This window comes from Pituophis catenifer, unplaced genomic scaffold (genome assembly GCF_029215685.1).
Source record: "Pituophis catenifer annectens isolate HBS135680 unplaced genomic scaffold, rPitCat1.0.hap2 SCAF_5, whole genome shotgun sequence".
NCBI lineage: Eukaryota > Metazoa > Chordata > Lepidosauria > Squamata > Colubridae > Pituophis > Pituophis catenifer.
The window spans coordinates 73,485,420-73,508,326 of NW_027256885.1; the positions used below are offsets into that span (position 1 = coordinate 73,485,420).

Here is a 22,907-nt window from a genome sequence, read left to right on the forward strand (position 1 = left end):
AAAAGGGGCGAGAGGACCGATCCCTGCGGCACCCCACATATGAGGGGCCTCGGGGTCGACCTCTGTCCCCCTGTCAACACAGACTGCGACCGGTCAGAGAGAAAGGAGGAGAACCACCGCAACACAGTGCCTCCCACCCCTAACTCTTCCAACCGGTGCAGCATGATACCATGGTCGATGGTATCAAAAGCCACTGAGAGATCTAACAGGACCAGGACAGAGGAGCACCCCCTGTCCTGAGCCCTCCAGAGATCATCAACCAACGCGACCAATGCCGTTTCCGTGCTGTACCAGGGCCTGAAGCCCGACTGGAACAGATCCAGATACGTCGTTTCATCCAGGTGCTGGGGGAGCTGTTGCACAACCACACTCTCAACAACCTTCGCCACAAAACGAAGGTTGGAGACCGGACGATAATTTACCAACATTGCCGGGTCCAGGGAAGGCTTCTTGAGGAGAGGCCTCACCACCGCCTCTTTCAAGGCGGCAGGAAAGACACCCTCACCCAACGAAGCATTTATAATCCCCTGGAACCAGCCTCGTGTCACCTCCCGAGAAGCCAGCACTAACCAGGAGGGACACGGGTCCAATAAACAAGTGGTCGCGTTCAGTCTACCCAGAATCCTGTCCACGTCCTCAGGGGTCACAGGATCAAACTCATCCCAGATAACATTCTCAAGACCTGCCCCAGTCCCTCCCCCTGAGACTACCCAGTCGGAGTCCAGATCTTCCCGAATCTGAGTGATTTTGTCATACAGATATTGAACAAAATCCTCGGCTCTACCCTCCAAGGGGTCCTCCCGCGCTTCCTGGTGGAGCAGGGAGCGGGTCACCCTAAACAGGGCGGCCGGGCGATTATCTGATGACGCAATAAGAGCAGCAAAATAGCTACATTTCACTGCTTTTATCGCCACTAGGTAATTCCTAATATGAGATCTTACCAGTGTCCGGTCAGATTCAGAAAGACTGGCCCTCCAATTACTCTCTAGGCGTCTTTTCCGGCGCTTCAACTCCCTCAGCTCCTCAGTGAACCAAGAAGCTAAATGAGATCGGCACCGGGTCAGAGGCCGCAAAGGCACGACCCGGTCCAGAGCTCCAGCGGCCGCCCTATCCCAGGCGGCCACTAGGTCTCCAGTCGAGGCGTGTGCCAGAGCCTCAGGGAATGGCCCAAGCTCCATCTGGAACCTGTCAGGTTCCATCAGGCGCCTGGGGCGGAACCATCTTACCGGCTCCGCCTCCCTGCGGCGGGGTGTAGCGGTTCGAAGGTCGAGACGAAGGAGAGAGTGATCAGACCATGACAAGGGCTCGGTGACTATATCCCCTATCTCGAGATCACTCAACCACTGTCCAGAGACAAAAACCAGATCCAGCGTGTTTCCCCCCGTGTGGGTAGGGCCATGAATTAACTGGGTCAGGTCCATGGCTGTCATGGAAGCCATGAACTCCTGAGCCACCTCCGACGCCTCCCCCACGGACGGCAGGTTGAAATCCCCCATGACCATAAGCCTAGGGGTATCAACCGCCACCGCGGCGATGACATTGAGTAGCTCAGGCAGGGCTGCTGCCATGTGGCAGGGAGCCAGGTACATGATCAGCAAACCCCTCTGAACCCCGTGACCCCATTTCACAAGGAGGGATTCACAGCCGGCCGTCTGAGGAACAGTGGCCTCCCTCGGTCTCAGACCATCTTTTTTTTTTTTTTTTTTTTTATTGCAAAAGTTTTACAATTACATTTTCACCCCTTTTTTCACCCCCCCACCTCCCTCCCCAAACTTCCCATCCTCCCTAACCCTCCCTAACCCTCCCCCCCCCAGACTTCCCTATTACATACTCATAACTAATAACACTAATATATAAACCTGAACCCATCCCTCCCCCTATATAATTTTTCCTCTTTGTCTCTTTACATTAAAATATTTCTAATACATTATTTTCAAATAAAAGCTATTTGATACTTTCTAGTTTGGTATTTGTTCTGAACATATTCTATCCACCTTTTCCATTCCCATTCATAAGTCTCTTGTGAACAATCTTTTAAATACGCTGAAATCTTCGCCATCTCTGCAAAACTAGCCATCTTCAAAGTCCATTCCTCGATAGTAGGCAAAGCTTCATTCTTCCAATATTTACCTATCAACAATCTTGCTGCTGTTATCATATACAATATTAGTTTTATTTCACCCCGTGTAAAACCCTTAACTATACCCAATAAAAACAATTGTGGAGAAAATTGAATTTTTTTCTTCAAAACATTCTGCATGACCCACCAAATTTTTATCCAAAAAGCCTTAACTTTCCTACAGGTCCACCATACATGATAATACGTAGCATCCAAACATTCGCATCTCCAACATTTTGGCTGAACATTAGGGTACATACATGACAACTTTTTAGGATCCAAATGCCATCTATAAAACATTTTATAAAAATTTTCCCTCAAATTCTGCGACTGTGTGAACTTAACATTCTGAACCCAAATTTTTTCCCATGTTTCCAACATCACTGGTTCTTCAAAATTTTGTGCCCACTTAATCATACAATCTTTAACTAATTCAGTTTCTGAGTCCCTTTCTAACAAAACATTATAAAGCCTTTTAATATGCATTGGACCTTTCTCTCTTATATGTCTAACTAATTCTTCCTCATGCAATATAATACCAGTTTTTTGGTCCTCTTTCCATCTCAATTGTAATTGATTATATTGTAACCAGGTTAAATTAATCCCTTCGTCCAACAGTGTCTGCAATGTCTTCAGCTGCCATCTGCCCGCATCTGTAAAAAGAACCTCTTTGTATAAAAACCCCCCGAGTGACATTATATTTGTATTCCACAGGGTATGACCAAGATCCAGCCATAGCGGTATTTTATAATCCCATTTGAGTCGGTGCTTCTTCCAAACTCTCATCAAAGAATCTCTGAGTATATGACTTTTAAATACTTTATCAACTTTATCATCATAAAATAAGTAAGCATGCCATCCAAATTCAAGATCAAAACTTTCTGCATTCAATATTCCAGCCTTCTTATTTCCAAACCAATCGCTTGTTAAAGTTAAAGCTGCTGCATCATAATATAACTGTAGGTTTGGGAGTTTAAGACCTCCTCTTTCTGGAACATCTTGCATAATTTTCAATTTCACTCTCGGCTTTTTCTCGTTCCAGACAAACTTATTCACGCCAGACTGCCAGACTTTCAATTGTTTATCACTTTTAAGCACCGGAATCATTTGAAACAAAAACAGAAATCTTGGCAAAATATTCATCTTAACTGCTGCTATTCTTCCAAGTAAAGACAGTTGCAGCTTTTTCCAAGTCTCCATGTCTTTCTGAACCTCTCGCCACAACACCTCATAATTATTTTGAAACAATTTCATATTTGATTCTGCAACCTGAACTCCAAGATATTTTACCTTAGGTACAATTTCAAAACCTGCCCTCCTTTCAAGCTCATGTTTACGATCTTGTGTCATATTCTTAACTATCATTTTAGTCTTTTTTGAATTCAGTCTAAAACCTGAAACTCTACCATAGTCTTGTATAATGTCGTTCATCAGGATTGTTGATTCCATTGGTTGTGATAGGGTAACAACCAGATCATCTGCAAATGCCTTTATTCTATAATCCTCTTGCCTTATCACTATGCCTTTCAGAATTTTTGAGTCCCGTATTGTATTTAGCAAGACTTCCAATGTTAAAATAAATAAAAGTGGGGACAACGGACATCCCTGTCTTGTTCCTTTTTCAATTTTAAACTCTGTCGTCAAACTTCCATTAATAATAATCTGTGCTTTTTGCTCTTGATAAATTGCTGAGATCGCCTGTATAAATTGGTCCCCAAAGCCCATCTTTTTTAAAGTCTTTAGTAGAAAATTCCAATCCACTCTATCAAAGGCCTTCTCCGCATCCAAAAAAACCAGCACTGCAGAAATCTGTTTATTCTTATCAAGATATTCCAATAAGTCTATTACTTGCCTTACATTGTCCTTCATGTATCTGCCCTCAATAAATCCCGCTTGGTCCTCATGAATCACTTTTTGGATTACTGGCATCAACCTGTTGGCTAACACCTTCGCATAAATTTTATAGTCTGTGTTCAAAAGAGATATTGGTCTGTAGTTCTCTGGTTTTTTAGGACCAACTTGTTCCTTTGGTATCAAGGATATATAAGCAGTTGTCCAAGATGGGGGTATTCTACCCCCTTGTTGAATATTGCAAAATAAATCTCTAAGTTGTCCCACCATTTCAGCTTGTAAAGTTTTGTAATACACTGCAGTCAAACCATCCGTGCCAGGAGCTTTGGCTGTTTTTAGCTGCTTAATTACTGCTATTATCTCCTCCTCTGTTATAGGATAATTCATTCTTTCCTTTTGTTGATCAGTAATTTTTGTAACTCTCTTATCCTTTAAATATTTTTCTATAAGTCCATTCTGCACCTCTTCTTTGGCATATAATTTAGTATAATAATCCACAAAAGCTTCTTTAATTAATTTTTGTTGAAAAATTTCTTTCCCTCCAATGTCAATACTATCAATAGTCCGTATACTTTGTTTTTTCCTCAGTGTGTAAGCCAACCATCTGCCCGGTTTGTTAGCGTTGCAAAATGTATTATGCTTCGCGTATTGTAAACTTGTTGCAACTTGTTCTGCCATAAGCATTTGAAATTGGTCTTTCAAAAGTTTTATAGCGCTTCGTATTCTTTCATCTGTTGGGTTTTTAATAAGTAACTGTTCTTTATTTTTTATTTCCATCTCCAACTCAGATCTTTTCTTTTGTCGGAACAGTCTATGTTTAGAATTCATGTAGATAAGTACCCCTCTCATATAAGCTTTACTTGCGTCCCAAACAATTTCAATTGGAGTACCTTTATTCAAATTTATTTCAAAAAATTCTTTCAAATGCTTTTTAAGTTCTATTGTATTTTTTTCATATCTAAACAAGTTCTCATTTAACCTCCAAGAACGTCTCTCAACCTTATCCATCTCGATTTCTATCCATACAGGGCTATGGTCCGTCAAAGTTCTTGGAAAAATCTTTGTTCTTTTTGTCTTAACAAGTAGATCATTTGACAACAGGATAAAATCAATCCTAGAAAAGGATCTATGTCTATCGGAAAAGAAAGTGTAATCCAATTCATTTGGATTATGTATTCTCCAAACATCTTTTAGTTCCATATCTTCTTTCATATCAAAAAAGGTCTGCGGTAGTCTAATTCTAGACTTTGCCAAGCTCTTTTTATCTAATTTAGAATCAATTACTCCATTCCAATCTCCCATAAGTAAAATAGATCTATAGTCCCATTGCAATATTTTAGTATGTAACATCTTGTAAAAATAATCCTGTTGTTGGTTGGGAGCATAAATTCCAATCAAAAGAATTTGACCATTTGCAGTGAGCAATTCAATTGCTACAAACCTACCATCTTGATCTACTTCTATAACTTTTGCTGTTAATTTTTTATTTACATAAATAACCACACCATTCTTTTTCTGCGAAGTTGAAGATATATAATGTGTTCCTAATTTTGAGTTTATCAAATATTTTTGATCTTGAGTTGTAATATGCGTTTCTTGTAAACATATTATATCATTATTAAATTGTTTCAAATATGTAAATAATTTCTTCCTTTTCTGTGCTGAATTCAACCCATTAACATTCCAAGATAGACACTTAAGAGTCATCAGCCTGTTTCTGGAGCGCAGAGCAAAATATTTGAAGTTCATCCAAGAGCTTCGATCTTGCTCCTCCCATAGCTCCACTCTCTTGTGGGGTACTCTTAGCTGCCTTCTTGTCTTGTCTTTCCTGTTGTTGTTGTTGCTTTTGTTTAAGTAACTTGGATTGAGCTCTAGTTATACGTTGATCTTTAACTTCAGTCAACTGAATCAAATCCAAAATTGGAGAAGAATCCAACAAGGGCTCACTCAGAAAACCTCCTTCTGCACCTTGCACTTCTAATTCCTGCTTAGACTGTTCTTCCAATTGCCTCTCTTCACTCTCCTTAATCTCCAAAACTGTAGATGTACGTGGAGATGGTGTTCTTTCCTTAAGAATAGTACTATAAAAATGTTGTGCCTTCTCCACGGTATTCAACCGATATCCTTCTCCCTTATATCTAAAAATTATCCCAGCTGGTGCATCCCACCGGAAGGGTATCTGTAAGTCTTTCAATTCCTTAACAAGAAAACCAAATTCCTTTCTAGCTTTCAGCATTTTAGGAGGTAATTCTTTAAAAATTACAAGTCGTGAGCCCCCCACTTGTACAGAGGTGTGAAAAGATTTTTGGAGGATTTCATTTCTAATTTCTCTCTCAGTAAAGTATATGACCACATCTCTAGGCAGTTGTCTTTGTCTGGCCACCCAAGAGTTCACTCTGTAGATTTTATCTATTTTATGAAATACCAAATCAGGATTAACTTGTAAAATCTTAGCCAGGGCTTCAGAGCAAACTTGTCTCAAGTCCTGTCTCTCCTCCTCTCGAATTCCCCGAAGCCGTATGGCAAATTCCATCGCCCGGAATTGTATCATGACAATCTCATCTTCAATTCTCTGCATTTTATTGTCAACTTCATCAATTTTATAGTCATTATCTTTCATCCTAACATTAACTTCTGATTTGAATTCTTCAAGTTTAAAATCAACTTTCCCAATAAAATTTGCCAGGCCAGACGCCACTTCTGATATTTTTTTGGTCACCATATTTTGATTCTGTTTCACCATGTCTTTAACTTCATTAATTTCCTGCAAAAATTCCTCATGTGATTTTTGAAGTTTACAATCTATTTCCTGTTGAGATTCTTGAAATTTGTCATCCAAAGTTTTAGAAATAAATTCTTTTAAATCTCCCACATCAAATTCTTTTTTCTGAGTTTGTAGCTGTTGAGCAGGGGGAAGTTGCGTTTGATGTTTGTGTGTGGGGGATCCCCCCCCTGATGCCTTCCCTTCCTGCTTCTTTGAAGCCATCGTGCCACGTAAGCTAGTTTTTCTGAAGAGGGAAGTTCTTTTTCCTTTCCCTCTTCCACAGAAACTTCTAAAAAAGTCCCCCAGATTTAATCAAGTAAAACTGAAGTAAAGCAAAGTCAAATTTTAGCAAAAAAAAAATTTTTTTCTTTAAGTAGAACAACTTTGTAGCAACTTTTCAACTTTTCAACTTTGTAACAAAGCAGGGAGGCTTCACAAATCCACTTTCACTAGCTCGTTAACTCAAATGCTGGACGCCATATTTTTTCAAATCACTTTCACTCGCTCACTTTCTCTTTGATTTAAAAAAGTCAATAAAGCACTAATACTTGCAATTTTCAGGTTTCTGGATTCAAGTTGATATTTCCGCTATTTGTTAGAATTAGTTCCTCTCACTTTAAAAGTTTGCTGCTATCGGCTTGTTCTGCTGAAGGCAGAATCGTCCCACGCCGCCCGGAGTCTCCGCAGGTTGGAAGGGAGCCGCTCCTGTTTTCACCCCCAGAAGCAATTCCCTGGGGGGGTTACAGGGGCTCAACCTGTACCCTGCTGTCTCTGCTCCTGCAATCTTCGAGATTTCGGAGTTTTCGAGCCGCTCCTCGTTCGCGGGGCGGCTCTACAGGCGGCGGGGCTGGCGGTCTTTAAAAAATCACCGCCGTCGCCGAAGCTCGCAAACCGGAAGTCCTGTCTCAGACCATCTTTAATGATAACCGCTACCCCCCCGCCCCTCCCCTGTGACCTTGGCTGATGGAATGCGTGGAAACCTGGTGGGCACATTTCAATGAGAGGAACCCCCCCTCCTGGCCCAACCAGGTCTCCGTAATACCTGCCAGGTCCGCACCCCCCTCCTGAATAAGATCACAAATGAGGGGGGCTTTATTTACTACGGACCTGGCATTGCATAGCATCAGCCGAAGGCCTGGGCCCTGAGGGTCTATGCAACCTGCATTTTTTTTACAGAAAAGCAAGTTACAAATATTGAGGCTAAATCAGTAAACCAAACCTATTTATATCTATTTGTTAAACAAATGTATATAGCTGCCCAATTCACACACAGTGACTTTGGGCAGTGTACAACATTAAAAATCCAGAGTTAAAAATTCACAATTTAACCCCACTCCCACTCTGTGGAAAAAATAGCACCAAAAAAGCTACTTGATTGCCTCCAAATGACAGAACTATGTCTTCAAGGCCTTGCAGAAATGAAACAAGTTGGGGGCCAATCCTGGGGATTTGACCAGAAGCGTCGCGGCGAGACAGTCGGGGATTAGCAGGCTCTGATGAGCCCCACGAAATCCTGGGCTGACGAACCGCTGCAGAGGGGTCTTTGGACTGGATCTGTCCTGTAGGGACAGGGAAGAAAGAGAGGACCTCGGAAGACCAAGGTCCTCAGAGGTCAGAGGAAATTCTCTCTGACTCTGCAGCGGGGGGGGGGGGGCACCATTACAACTGCCAGTAAGCTGGGGCAACCGGATCAAGCACTGTGCAGGAGCGGAGAATTGAGCAATATTGATGCCGGGTGAGTGACATCTAACTCATAGGCAGAAAAAAAAAAAAAGAGGATTTTCAAAATAATTGTAAAAGTCCTGGTGCTATAACAGCGGCTAATAGGTATGGGAAAGGACGGAAGAAGAAGATTAAGGCGGAAGTTACAAAGTGACAAAACCCATTCAGAAAATTGTGGGGTTTTTTTGGATTTAAGTATTTGGAGAAATTTAAAAATATAAATTAGAAGAATTAAGAACCTGAAAAGATTCTTCTTTAATTTGGGAAATTTAAACGGAGGAAGATTAAAGAATGAAGAAAAACCTGTAATAGAAAGGACAGGTTAATGACTCTAAATTGAAACTAAATTGGAATGTAACGTGGAATTTGGACTATGTAAATCTGGACTGAATTTTAAATTGATTTGGTACACATAAAGGTGAAAAAGAAGAAGAAGAAAAATTAAATAAGTAAAAACTGTTTAAAGCAGACTGCAAACAAAATGGATACTTTTCAAGCTTGTTGACTGTAATAGTGGATTGTAGAGAGCCATCTTCAGGAGAAAAAAAATTATTACAACACTGAATCTTTGTTTTGGAAAAAAAAACCTTGGACTTTGGAAGGGATAACAGCATGTGAGAATTTTTAAGGAGGCTTTGTTTGTTCACAAGTGTTTTGGCTTTGAGGGAAAAAAAAGAGGATTACAACATAACTTTAATTGGAATAATATCAACATAGAAAGAACAAAATGGTGCAGGAACTTAAGGAAATGATGAAAATGATGTACTTATCATTGAAAATGGAAATAAGGGAAATGACCACAATTTTGCATGGAAAATTGAAACTGGATGACCAAAAAATTGACTTAGGATACATTCAAGCTGACAAAGAAATAACTAATGAGAAGCAAGAAAAAGAGACTGACAATAAAGAAGAAGACAAAGACAAGGAGATTGATTATGGAAAATTAATTGATTATGTGGGTAGTAATAATAAAAAGGAGAACTTTAAAAATTACATTGGGATTAACAATGGAAGAAACAGAAAAAGGGGAAACAAAAAAAGAAAGAAAAGAGGGTGGAATAAAAAGAATATAAAAAACTTAAATGATTACACTGGGATTATCAGTGAGAACATAAGAAAAAGGGAAAAGGGATGGAAAAGAATGGGAAAGACACAGCAAAATAGAAGAGTTTATGATTTTAAAAAACAAAATGATTATATTGGGATTAACAGTGGAAAGATAAGAAAAAGGGAAAAGAGAGTTCAGGATTTTAAAATAAAAAAGAAAAGAAAAATAAAATAAAATATAAAGATAGAAAGGGAGAAAGAAATGGAAGAGGAATATGGGGTAAATGAAATGAATATTAGAGAAAAGATGAAATTGTATTTTTAATGAAGTGATTCTAAAATATATGGATGTATGATGAATGTAATAATTGGAATATTTTTAATTAATGAAGGGGACTGTAATAACTGGAATATTCTTAATTACATATTTGGAATTTAACTAAATAAGAAAATAAAGCTGAAATGATATTGGATTATGAATTAATTAGAGATAATTAACTGGTTTTTATAAAAATGTTGAAGTGTATTTGGAATAGTTGATGAAGAAAATTATTTGAGATTGGAACAAGAGAATCTAAGAAAATAATTAGGAATTGTATTGTGTTGTATGAGTTTAAATTTAGGGGTACTGGAGTAAGATTGATACTTAATTGATTTTTTATTGAATATGTTTAAATAATTAGTGAAATTATGATAAATGGATTACTTTTAAAATAAGAGATAAGAATATAAATAATTGATGAAGTAATAGAATGGTAATAATGAATTATTTAAGTCAATATGAAGAAATGACAAAATGTAGGGATGCTTAAGAATTGAAAATAAGACCCAGAAATAAGAAGTTTAATATATGAAATTGTAGTAGTTGGAACATTTGGGTTAAGATAGATATTTAATTGGTTTCTACTAATATGTTGAATTGTATTATTTGGAATAGTTGATAAAAGAATAATTAGAATAAGAGAATTCAAGGAAATAATTGGAGACTGTACTATGTTATGTGAATTTAAATTTAGGAGTTCAAATTTTAAGGAGGGAAAAGAAAAATTGAACTATAATAGGATGAGAAGTTAAGATGAAGGGTAATAATGGTTTCTTAAAATTAGAGAGAATGAATACTATGAGAAAAATTGAACATATAAAATTCTGTTAAAGATGAACAAAAATCTGTACAAATTTAAGACCGGGCCAATAGTTTGTTCAGGAAAGATGTATTGTATGTTTGTTTGTGTGTTTAAAAAATAAAAAAAACTTTACAAAAAAAAAAAAGGTGGGGGCCAATCCTATCTCTGGGGAAATAATGTTCCAAAGGCAGGGAGCCACCACAGAGAAGGCCCTTTTCCTAGTTCCAACCAGATGTACTTCCTTAATAGTCTACCCATTTATAACATTGCTTCCACTTCCACTGTGAACCCCTGAAAATGAGTCATTTTTGACAATGGCTTTTGCCAGAGGTCTTGACTCTTTTATACCACTCCTCAAGTTTTTAACAGGGTAGTGTCTTTCTTTTATCTGATTTACACACTACTTCTTCTTCCAGGGGAGGGAAGAATGAACCAGAACCAGAACAACCAATCCCTCGGAAGGTAACAATCCAACGGATTCAGTCAGTCAGTGAGCTGGACCCTGACGTGTTGGATAGCATGCACTCATTGGGCTGTTTCAGTGATAAGAACAAGCTAAAGCAGGAGCTGCAAAATGAAGGGTGAGGTATTGGGGTGTGTGGTTGAATGGGGCCATAAGAACCTGCCTTAAATTTTGATCCTTATGTTGAAGAGCTGCAGTGTTCTAAGTCCTTTTTGTGGGATTTTAAAAAGGTGATTTGTACTCTTATTGAAGGAACTGTCTATGGAGATTCTCAATCATCCAGGTCGTGGTTGTCCCAAAGATGCTTTTTTCAAAAGACAACTGGACTTTATTTTCCCTTGAAGATGTTTTGCTTCTTATCCAAGAGAACTGAAGAAGCTTCTTGGGTGAGAAGCGAAACGTCTTCAAGGAAAAACAATGTCCAGTTGCCTTTTGAAAAAAGCATCTTTGGGATATTGGAGGAACTGTGCTTCTGTAGAGAAGCTGGGATAATCATCTCACCATTTTAGCTCTCATGATTGAAAAAAACTTGTAGAGTGCAGTTAGAGTGGATGCACTATAAGAGAAGGTATCTGATGAAGGAGGAAATAGAATTGTGGTTTCATTTGTGATGGATATGTAGATAGAAGGCAAGAAAGATGGGAGAAGGGGCTAGTTAGGAAACGTGCAAATAGCTGGAGAGAAAAATGGACTGTATCTTTTCTATAGACAGACAATAAACCCATTTTTATTCTAAGCATACGCCCTCATTTTTCCTGTCTCCATTTCAGAGAGAATCAGGAGAAAATGATTTATTACCTTCTACTTGACCGCAAAGAGAGATATCCCAGCTGTGAGGATGAGGACCTGCCTCCACGCAATGATGTTGGTGAGATTTGGGGGGAAACTTTCTCCAAGCACTTCATCAGGACCAGAAAAACAGAGCAGTGGTGGTGATGACTGTTGATGGCTCAAGGCAGTGTTTCTCAACCTTGGCCACTTGAAGACACATGGACTTCAACTCACAGAATTCCCTAGCCAGCCATACTGGCTGAGGAATTCTGGGATTTGAAGTCCATCTGTCTTCAAGTGACCAAGGTTGAGAAACACAGAAAGGGATGGCAAGCATTTCCAACGTTTCTTCTTCCCTCAATATTTCATCTGACTGATATGGAGGAAACAAGAAAGATGAGACCAAGTAAATACATGTCAACATACCTTTGGTTAAAGCTCTACTGTTTGTAAACATCTTCTGCCCATATACAGGTAGTTTTCAACTTACAACCATTCATTTAGTGACTGTTCGAAGCTACACCAGCACCAAAAAAAGTTACTTACAACCTGCCCTTGAATTTTCAACCATTGAAGCATCCCCAGAGTCATGTGATCAAAATTCAGACACTTGGCAACCTGCATGTATTTACAACAGTTGCAGTGTCCTGGGGTCATGTGATTACCATTTGTGAAAATGGATGCAATTAGCATGTTCAGAATGGGTAGATTTAACTTGGAGTTTTGAATCAATTAGGAGAAGCTTACCCTGTGCCTTTGCAACAGCATCTAGGTTGGATCACAGGCAGCTGATTTGATCTACAGATAAAATCACCTTGAAATCAATCTCCAAATTCAAAATTTCCAGAGTCCTAGTATCTCATCTTCATTCCCAAATTTTCTTCTCTTGCCCTTTCAAAACAATGGTAGTGCAACTATGGGTGGATAAATGGGTGGGTCGTTTGGAGCTAGCTCACTCTCCTGTGGCACACCTTAGGAAGTGCGCGAGCGTGAACCAAACAGGGCTAGCAAATGGGCAGACAAACTACAGGTAGTCCTCAACTTACGACCACAATTGAGCCCAAAATTTATGTTGCTAAGTGAGAAATTTGTTAAGTGCGTTTTGCCCCATTTTATGACTTTTCTTGCTACATTTGTTAAGTGAATCCCTGCAGTTGTTAAATTAGTAACAAGGTTGTTAAGTGAATCTGGCTTCCCTATTAACTTTGCTTGTCAGAAGGTCACAAAATGTAAATCACGTGACCAGGGGGATGCTGCAATGGTCATAAGTGTGAAAAGGGTCATAAGTCACTTTTTCAGTGCCGTTGTAATTTTGAATGGTCACTAAATGAACTGTTGTAAGTCGAGGACTACCTGTACTACTCTGCATTAGCATTGTAGTCTCCTGGCTAATATAACATTGCCATATGCTGAATGAATGAATGAATGAATGAATGAATGAATGAATGAATGAATGATGGGCATTGGATTCAAAGGATTTATTATTCTGAGTATGGAATGTTTCTTATATAAACACCAGCCTCCAAAGTTCACCCAAAAGGGAAGGCCTTATTGCATCCTTCTCCTTTACGTGTTTCAGACCCTCCTCGGAAGCGAGTTGACTCCCCTATGCTGAACCGACATGGCAAACGTCGACCTGAGCGGAAGTCCATGGAAATCTTGAGCGTCACAGATGGTGGTTCTCCAGTCCCAGCCCGACGGGCCATAGAGATGGCACAACATAGTCAGAGGTGAGCTTGTGTCCAACTATGTCTGTGTGTGAAAGAGGGGGAAGGATCTTCAAATCTGGCATTTGGAGATTCTGCTGTCTTTCCAGTGTGCTTCCTGGCCATTGAAAATGGAACTTGCAAACATTTTAAGGGTTGGCTAACCTCTAAGGCTGTTCTAGGAATGATAATGCACCTTTATGGTAAAGATTTCCCAAAATCAAAGTCAGTTCTTGCTAACTACAGGGACACATCCATGTAGCATTTTTGGCAACAGTATGGAAACCCTCTACCACTGTCTTCTTCTGGGGCTTTTCTTCAGCTTTTCAGACTAGCTTGCAGCTTTAGGATTTTCTGGTGTCTTCCATCTAATTACTAATCAGGTTCAATTCTATTTAGCTTTGGGGAACCTGCCAGATACTGCCATCAGTTGCGCCTATGTATCTCTAAAAAATGGTCACGCTCCATATCTGGTAACTTCCTGGTTTTATTTATGTTGCTTCCATGGCAACAATAATTCCTCGGCAGAGCCGAGGAATTCGGACAATATCTGTATGACAAAATCACACAGATTCGGGGGGATTTGGACTCTGACTGGGTAGATTCGGGCAGGGTGGCGAGGAATAGTCTTGAGAATGTTATCTGGGAAGAGTTTGACTCTGTGACCCCTGATGATGTGGACAGGATTTTGGGGAGACTTAGTGCAGACACATGTTTGCTGGACCCGTGTCCCTCCTGGTTAGTACTGGCTTCCCGGGAGGTTACACGAGGCTGGCTCCAGGGAATTATCAACGCTTCACTGAGTGAGGGTTACCTCCCCACAGCCTTGAAAGAGGCGGTGGTGAGGCCTCTCCTCAAGAAGCCTTCCCTGGACCCGGCAGTATTAGCCAACTACCGTCCTGTCTCCAACCTTCGCTTTGTGGCGAAGGTTGTTGAGAGTGTGGTTGCATGACAGTTTCCACAATACCTGGAGGAAACGTCTTATCTAGATCCATTCCAGTCCGGCTTCAGGCCCGGGTACAGCACGGAAATGGCATTGGTTGCATTGGTAGATGATCTCTGGAGGGCTCGGGACAGGGGTTGCTCCTCTGTTCTGGTCCTGTTAGACCTCTCAGCGGCTTTTGATACCATCGACCATGGTATCATTCTGCGCCAGTTGGAAGAGTTGGGGATGGGGGGCACCATGTTACGGTGGTTCTCCTCCTTTCTCTCGGACCAGTCGCAGTCTGTGTTGGCAGGGGGGCAGAGGTCGACCTCGAGACGCCTCATATGTGGGGTGCCTCAGGGGTCAGTTCTTTCGCCCCTATTGTTCAACATCTATGTGAAGCCGCTGGGTGAGATCATCCGTGGCTTCGGGGTGAAGTACCACCAGTACGCTGACAACACCCAGCTGTATATCTCCACCCCGGGCCACCCCAATGATGTCCTTGAAGTGATGTCCCAGTGCCTGGAGGCCGTGCGGATCTGGATGGGGAGGAACAGGCTCAGGCTCAACCCATCCAAGACTGAGTGGCTGTGGTTTCTGGCATCCCGATATAGTCAGTTGACTCCATCATTGACTATTGGGGGCAAGTCCTTGTCCCCTACGGAGAGGGCTCGCAATTTGGGCGTCCTCCTGGATACGCAGCTGTCCTTGGAGGAACATCTGACAGCTGTAGCCAGGGGGACCTTTTATCAGGTTCGCCTGATCCACCAGTTGCAGCCCTTCCTAGATCAGGATTCCTTGTGCACAGTCACTCATGCCCTCGTCACCTCTCACCTGGACTACGGTAATGCTCTCTACATGGGGCTCCCCTTGAAGGGCACCCGGAGACTCCAACTGGTCCAGAATGCGGCCACGCGGGTAGTTACGGGAGCTGCATGGTGCTCCCACATAACACCTCTCCTGCGCAAGCTGCACTGGCTCCCAGTGGTCTTCCGGGTGCGCTTCAAGGTGTTGGTTATCACCTTTAAAGCGCTCCATGGCATAGGACCTAGTTATCTTCGAGACCACCTGCTGCTACCAATGGCCTCCCACCGACCTGTGCGCTCCCACAGAGAGGGCCTCCTCAGGGTGCCATCGGCCAAGCAATGCAGGCTGGTGACCCCCAGGGGGAGGGCCTTCTCTGTGGGGGCACCTGCTCTCTGGAATCAACTGCCCCCAGAGATACGAAGAATTCATGACCTCGGTGCCTTCCGCCGTGCCCTGAAGACCTTTCTTTTTCAGCAAGCCGGACTGGCTTAACACTTTTTAAAATGTTTTTAATAGGTTAGTTATTGTTCTTTTAATTATGGGGCCAAACGCATATATATCTTTTTAATTGTATTTTAATGTTTGTATCTATGTTTTTTTACTTTGGCTGTACACCGCCCTGAGTCCTTCGGGAGAAGGGCGGTATATAAATTTGATAATAAATAAATAAATAAATAAAATATGGAAGTATGCAGTCTTTGGTGCTCTCTGAGCATGATTGTTTACTTGATGATGTCACTTAGTCAAGTCATGAAACATCTGCAAACAACAATCAACCTCAGAGAGCACTTAAGATTCCACAGTTTAGCCCTGAGCTGCATATAAATCACTTCTATTGGAATATGGAAAGTAGTCCTCGATTTATAACCACAATTGAGCCCCACATTTCTGTTGATAAGTGAAACATTTAAATTAAGTGAATGTTGTCCCATTTTATGATCTTTCTTGCCACAGTTGTTAAGTGAATTGCTGCAGTTGTTAAGTTAGTGACACAGTTGTTAGTGAATCTGGCTTCCCCATTGACTTTGGTTGTCAGAAGGTCACAAAAGGTGATCACATGACCCTGGGACACTGCAACTGTCATAAATATGAGTCAGTTGCCAAGCAACTGAATTTTGATCACATGACCATGGGGGTGCTGCAATGGTTGTAAGTGTGAAAAACAGTCATAAGTCCCTTTTTTCAGTGCTGTTGTAACTTTGTAAATTGAGGACTATCTATAATTTGTTACTGCTTCCTTTCAATACTTTTTTGATTCCTTGTCTAGCCTAAATCACTGGCATATTTTGATAGTCTCTTACTGTGCAGGTTTTGATTGCTTGATAATGTCCCATCAAGTCATTTTTTATACTTAATAACCACATAGAATAGACTGATCTTCTCCAGGACAATCTGTCCCAACCTTCAAATCTTCCAACTGTGCACCCATCACCATTGTTACTGAGTCCATTCCAGCTGGTTGTCTTCTTTGTTCTCTTTTCTTCCATCTTTCCTAGCATCAGCTGCTTCTTCAGAGAGCTGGGTTTTTGCATAAAGTATCCAAAATGCTATATAAAATGAAACATTGTGTGTTAAATATATATATTGTATAGCAAGTACAGCAAAGATCACTAGCAGAGAACAGCAAAGAATTTCAGGATATACGGTATATATTCTGCAATTCTTTGCTGTTCTCTGCTGGTGGTATCCAAAACGTCTTAGGCTCATTCACTTCTTTAGGGTACCTTTGACGGGGGGTGGGGGTGGGGGGGTGGGGGGGTGGGGGGGTTGAAAACTTTTTGTAATGCTATTTTAGAGAGATGTTTCACATGTATCCCATCCTCTTCTCTGGTCTTCTCTAGGTCTCGATCTGTAAGTGGTGCCTCCACTGGCTTATCTTCTAGTCCCCTCAGTAGCCCCAGGGTGAGTATATGGGCTAGGCAAAAAAATGGTATGTTGGCAAAAGGGATGGATGGATACAGCAAACAACTGCGGCAGAAGATGACAAAGACAATGGTGGACAAAGTAAATATTAGGCTTCAGGAGAGAGTGGAAGTTGGAAAAAATGATCTCTAGACTCAGCGGTCTTGTTGACATCCCATCCTGCACTTAGTTCCAATTGCTGAAGTGCTGAGGACATTGTATTAGTTTTCTTGGCAGACATGGTGTGTACTGTACAGTGCATGAACAATAGCCAGAAGATGCATCGGGATCAACTCACTTCCCACCCCATTTCCATGACTACATTTCCATGCTAGGGAAAAGCCACACCTGTTGACTTGCATGGGGGAAGAGCTTTTGAAAGCACCTTGCATCCCCCTGTGGGAAAGGGGGAAGGTACAGAATAGGGAAGGAAAGGTGAAGTATAAGTAGATCTTGGATGAGGAAAGTCGGAGATATATGTTTAAGCAGGGGGTAGGATTAAAGGGCAGGGCATTGCTCACAGATTTGGATTTATTTATTCATTTGAGCTATTTGTATATTGCTGATTTGCCAGTGGATAAGATTATTAGTCTGGCTGGCAAGAGAACAGATTATAACAGTCTTTCTGGTGTTGAACCACACCAGAATGGGATCTTGGGAGTTATAGTTCCATATGCCTGGAAAGGATTAGGCTGGGGAAAGTAGACTCAAATCTGAGCAACCAAGGATGTCTCCAGGATGTAGTCAAAAATGGTGGTGACTATAATGATGTGATCAAATTTCACCTATTTTTTAAAATGTGCATTACACATAGAAGCAGGTAGAGCTTCGATTGTACCATATTTACTTTTTAAAACCATAGCCTGCAGACACTTTGTGAACAACCAGCTGGCCCCTGAATGCTTGCTTTTTACTTGTTAGTAATAGTTGCAGTGTTGGAAGATCCAGATGAAGACTATCATGTAAAAGAGAAGGGAATTCACTTTTTCTCCATATCACCATTGTTTCCTGCCCATAATTTATTAATTTGTCAAATTTGTAAGACCATCCAACTCCATAACAGCTCTGGTGGTGTACAATAATAAAAGGAATATTGGAATGATATAAGAAACAAGAACAATACATGTCTGGAAACAACAAAACTTTCCCAGAAAAGGCCCACCACACCCCTAACCCCTGGCCTGGAAGCAGCAGTTTTTTTTTAAGGTTTGCTTAGATGAGATTGAGGTAGTGGCTTTATGGTTCTCTGAGAAGACTGTTCCTGAAGGCCCTGCTTCCTGGGTCCTATCGGATAGCACTGTTTAAACAATGAGACCTGAAGCATTGGCAGAAACTACAGGAGGCAGATGGTCCTTTTTAACTAAAGGTTGCAGTCAGATAGCAGAGTCAGCAGAATCAGCAGACAAGCTATTTGTAAATTTGTCATTCTTCTGTTCCACTGGAGTCACATTACAAAAAGTTCAGAATCTTTCCTCTTTTCCCCCCATGCCCTGCACTAGATTCTGAATCTCTGTTTGACTCTCCATGTGCCTATGTCTTTGCTGTTGTAGATTTAGAGGTGTTCCAGATTATTTCTCTTCTGAGTCAGACACTTTCCAGACAGAGCTGGAATTTCTCTTCTTATTGACAGATCCTGAGATTGTTATACATCCTGAACCTCTTCATCTTCACCTGATTTTTTTTTCACTCAGACAGATTTGTGATATATCCTGATCCAGATCAGCCCTGTTGGTACTGGTGTACAAATGGCAGTATTCCTCCTGTTTTAACTGGGATAAGGATAACATTGGAATGGTGGATTTCTTCTATATATGAGGGGTCCTTGGTGCTCTCTGAGCTTGCTTGTTTTCTTGCAGACATTTCATTACCCAAGCTAGGTAACATCATCAGCACTGATGATGTTACCTAGTTAGGGTAATGAAACATCTGCAAGAAACAAGCAAGCTCAGAGAGCACCAAAGATCCCTCATTTCAACCCTGAGCTACAAATATTCTCATTTATTAGTCTTCTATATATGTACAGATATCTGTTATTTAGCAACCAAATCCATGCATACAGAAAGTCCTAGCCTTATAACCACAATTGGGACCAATATTTCTGTTACTAAGTAAGGTGGTTGTTACTTGAGTTGCACCCAATCTTATGACCTTCCATTATTATTTAAGTGAATCATTGTAGTTGTTAAGTGAATCATGTGGTCGTTAACTGAATCCAGCTCCCCCCATTGACTTTGCTTGTCAGAAGCCAGCTGGGAAGGTTATAAATCGCAATCATAAAACATTGGGATAATGCAACTATTGTAAATACATGCCGGTTGCCAATTTTGATCACATGACCTTGGGGATGCTGTGTATAAGTGCAAGGACTGGTTGAAGGTCACTTTTTTCAGTGCCATTGGAACTTTGTACAGTCGCTAAACAAATGGCTGTAAGTTGAGGATTACCTGTACAACGGTCAACCATGCTTTTGTGTCATCTCTTGTAGCACCCAAAGTGTTAGCTTTATTACTAGCTAGCATTCAGCAATGAACCATGATTACCTCTGCAGTAGAAAACACAGCTTTTTAAAAGAAGATTATTATGCCATAAAATGTCAAATACCCACCCTGTACTTAAACATTAGAAAGGTGCATTTTTATTACCAGCATAATGTATCTTTGGCAGTTGAGATCCCAGCAAATTTCTGCATGCCACATAATTAAACCACACAGAAAAGAGTGGAATGGAGAAACTCCTAGGGTTGGTAGTGTCTCTACAACAGTTTGAGTTTTTTCAGATTTATCTGGGAAAAGGTTTAGAGTTGACAGTAGCCGTTCTGTAGGAAAAATGGCCAATTGGGAGAGGATGCAAAAAGTTGGTCTTGTTGAAAGGCAAACTCAGTTTGGTAAACAAGTGATATAGAAAAGATTAAGTGGCAAAGTCTGGACCTACTTCAGGGGACAACCATATATAGTTTTGTGGTGGAATCAGGGATGTTGTCTTTGCCGCAGCATGGATTGACTGGATGAAGACATGTAGACAAGACAGGGTAGGTATATATATATACTCCTAAGAGCTTGAAGCAAATTGATTCCTTAAAAAATGAGTAACATGTCCAAGCCACAGTAGGGGAAACTCAAAATCTGGGCCACATTGTGAAACTCTGGGAGTAGACTGTGAGATTGTCACCTGCCATTGCTCACTCCCATCTCACGGCTCTCCCCTCCTCACCTTTCTCCCCTCCCATCTCTCCCCACACCCAGAGCCCCATCTTCAGCTTCTCTCTCCCATCACCTCCCCCTGCCCCTGTGAAGACTCAGACGCTTCCTGCCAAGGGCAGCCCAGCGAAGGAGGGGCCCCTCCAGAGTCGATGTTCCACCCCCTTCCCTCTGCCTCCCAACTCTCCACCCGCTCACCCACCCTCCTCTCCCCGTTGCTTTTTTCCCTCTACTAAACCCCCACCCAAATCTGTGCTGCAGGTCACTCCCCACCCCTCCCCTCGGGGAAGCCCTCTCCCCACTCCGCTCGGTACTCCTGTGCACACGCCTAAAGAGAGCCCCAGCGGCACTCCCTGTGAGACACCCCCGAGCAGTCCTGGTGTGGCCGGTGTGGCATGGAAAACACGCTTGAACTCTATCAAGAACAGCTTCCTTGGTTCCCCACGCTTCCATCGTCGGAAACTGCAAGGTGAGTGTGTTATACTTTCCCTGATATGATGGGTGTGCGATGGATGTTTAATTATAGGGCCACAACTTCTCAACTTGCAAAAGACATGCCCAAACAGCGCATTCTATCTGGGGAAGTGCTGGAGGATAAAGAGAAAGAGTTGCATCAGAACTCAGTATGACTGTAGACCAGTGTTTCTTAACCTTGGGCATTTTAAGATGTGTGGACTTCATGCTGGCTGGGGAACTCTGGGAGTTGAAGTCCACACATCTTAAAATGCCCAAGGTTGAGAAACACTGCTGTACATAGTCAAGAAGAAAGTCAGAAGTGTGGTCAAGAACATAGAAGTAGAGTTTGAATGAAGACTGCCTAAAATGTGTGTATAGAATGTGTTAAATGAAGGAACACAATTTTTAAAGTAAGGAAGTGGTACCTTGACACTGTCTTTTGCCAAAATAGATAATAATTCATTTTGCTCAGGTACCATCCTGCTCAAGTACTATTTAAGGAAGCAATTAAAAACTTTGGTGGGCCCCCAGATGTTGCTGAACTATTTATTGATTAGCCTATAGGCCATATCAACGTATAGGTTCAAACACACATTACCAATAAATTTCTAAACAAACAATTTAAAATGAGAGTAGAATAAAATACAATAGTTATAGGATAAAATACAATAATGTAATACATAAATATTTAAAATGGAATAAATGCCACAAAGAGGGGGCTGCGGGGTTTTTTAAAACTGTCCTTGTCTAAACTTTTAAGGGGTTTGGGGAGGGGGGAGGGGGGTTGGACAGGAACTAGGGTCATGGGTTTGGGGGATAACCCACTTAGGGGAGGGTCGGGCCAGGCCGGGATGTGCGGCGGGGGGCGGGGGGGATCCGGGGGTAATAGGGGGAGTCAAGCTTGTCCAGACTGTGTTTCTATCATTGGTACTGTGAGTGGGAGGGGTAGATATGGCGGGAGCAGGGGGCCATATCATGTTAAGGGAGCGCGCACCCGCTGTCTCCAAGCGGTAGGGCGCTCCGGCCCCCAAAGCTCTACTCGATTTCCTGGTTGCACAGATCCTCAGGGCCTGGGCCTTCGACAGATGTTGTGCAACGCCAGGTCTGTAGTAAATAAAGCCCCCCTCATTTGTGATCTTATTCAGGAGGGGGGAGCGGACCTGGCGGGTATTACGGAGACCTGGTTGGGCCCGGAGGGAGGGGTCCCTCTGGTAGAAATGTGCCCACCAGGCTTCCACGCATTCCATCAGCCGAGGCCTCAGGGGAGGGGCGGGGGAGTAGCGGTTATTATTAGAGAAGGTCTTAGGCCGAGGGAGACCACTGTTCCTCAGACGGCCGGTTGTGAGTCCCTCCTTGTGAAGTGGGGTCATGGGGTGCAGATGGGCTTGTTGATCACGTACTTGGCTCCCTGCCACGTGGCTGCAGCCCTGCCCGAGCTACTCAATGTTATCGCCGCGGTGGCGGTTGATACCCCCAGACTTATGGTCATGGGGGACTTTAATCTGCCGTCCGCGGGTGAGGCATCTGAGGTGGCTCGGGAGTTCATGGCTTCCATGACGGCCATGGACCTGACCCAGTTAATTCATGGCCCTATGCACAGGGGGGGAAACACACTGGACCTGGTTTTTGTCTCTGGACAGTGGTTGAGTGATCTTGAGATAGGGGACATAGTCACTGAGCCCTTGTCATGGTCAGATCACTCTCTCCTTTGCCTTGACCTTCGAACCGCGGTACCCCACCGCAGGGAGGCGGAACCGGTAAGATGGTACCGCCCCAGGTGCCTGATGGAACCTGATAGGTTCCAGATGGAGCTTGGGCCAATCTCCGAGGATCTTGCACACGCCTCGGCTGGAGACCTAGTGGCCGCCTGGGATAGAGCGGCCGCTGGAGCTCTGGATCGAGTCGTGCCTTTGCGGCCTCTGACCCGGCGCCGTTCTCACCTGGCTCCTTGGTTCACCAAGGAGCTGAGGGAGATGAAGCTCCGGAAAAGACGCCTAGAGAGTAGTTGGAGGGCTAGTCTTTCTGAATCAGACCGGACACTGGTAAGATC

The 22,907-nt window shown here is 42.2% G+C and overlaps 1 protein-coding gene across 1 annotated transcript in view; it reads left to right on the forward strand.

Moving 5' to 3' along the window:
* Positions 1-22,907, forward strand: part of LOC139317337 (serine/threonine-protein kinase BRSK2-like) — a 212,581-nt gene that overhangs the window by 159,387 nt on the left and 30,287 nt on the right. Inside the window, exons 10-14 of the mRNA XM_070944349.1 lie at positions 11,047-11,211; positions 11,864-11,961; positions 13,444-13,594; positions 17,144-17,204; positions 20,447-20,870. Coding sequence (XP_070800450.1) covers positions 11,047-11,211; positions 11,864-11,961; positions 13,444-13,594; positions 17,144-17,204; positions 20,447-20,870 — 899 coding nt within the window. The remainder of the gene's footprint in view (positions 1-11,046; positions 11,212-11,863; positions 11,962-13,443; positions 13,595-17,143; positions 17,205-20,446; positions 20,871-22,907) is intronic.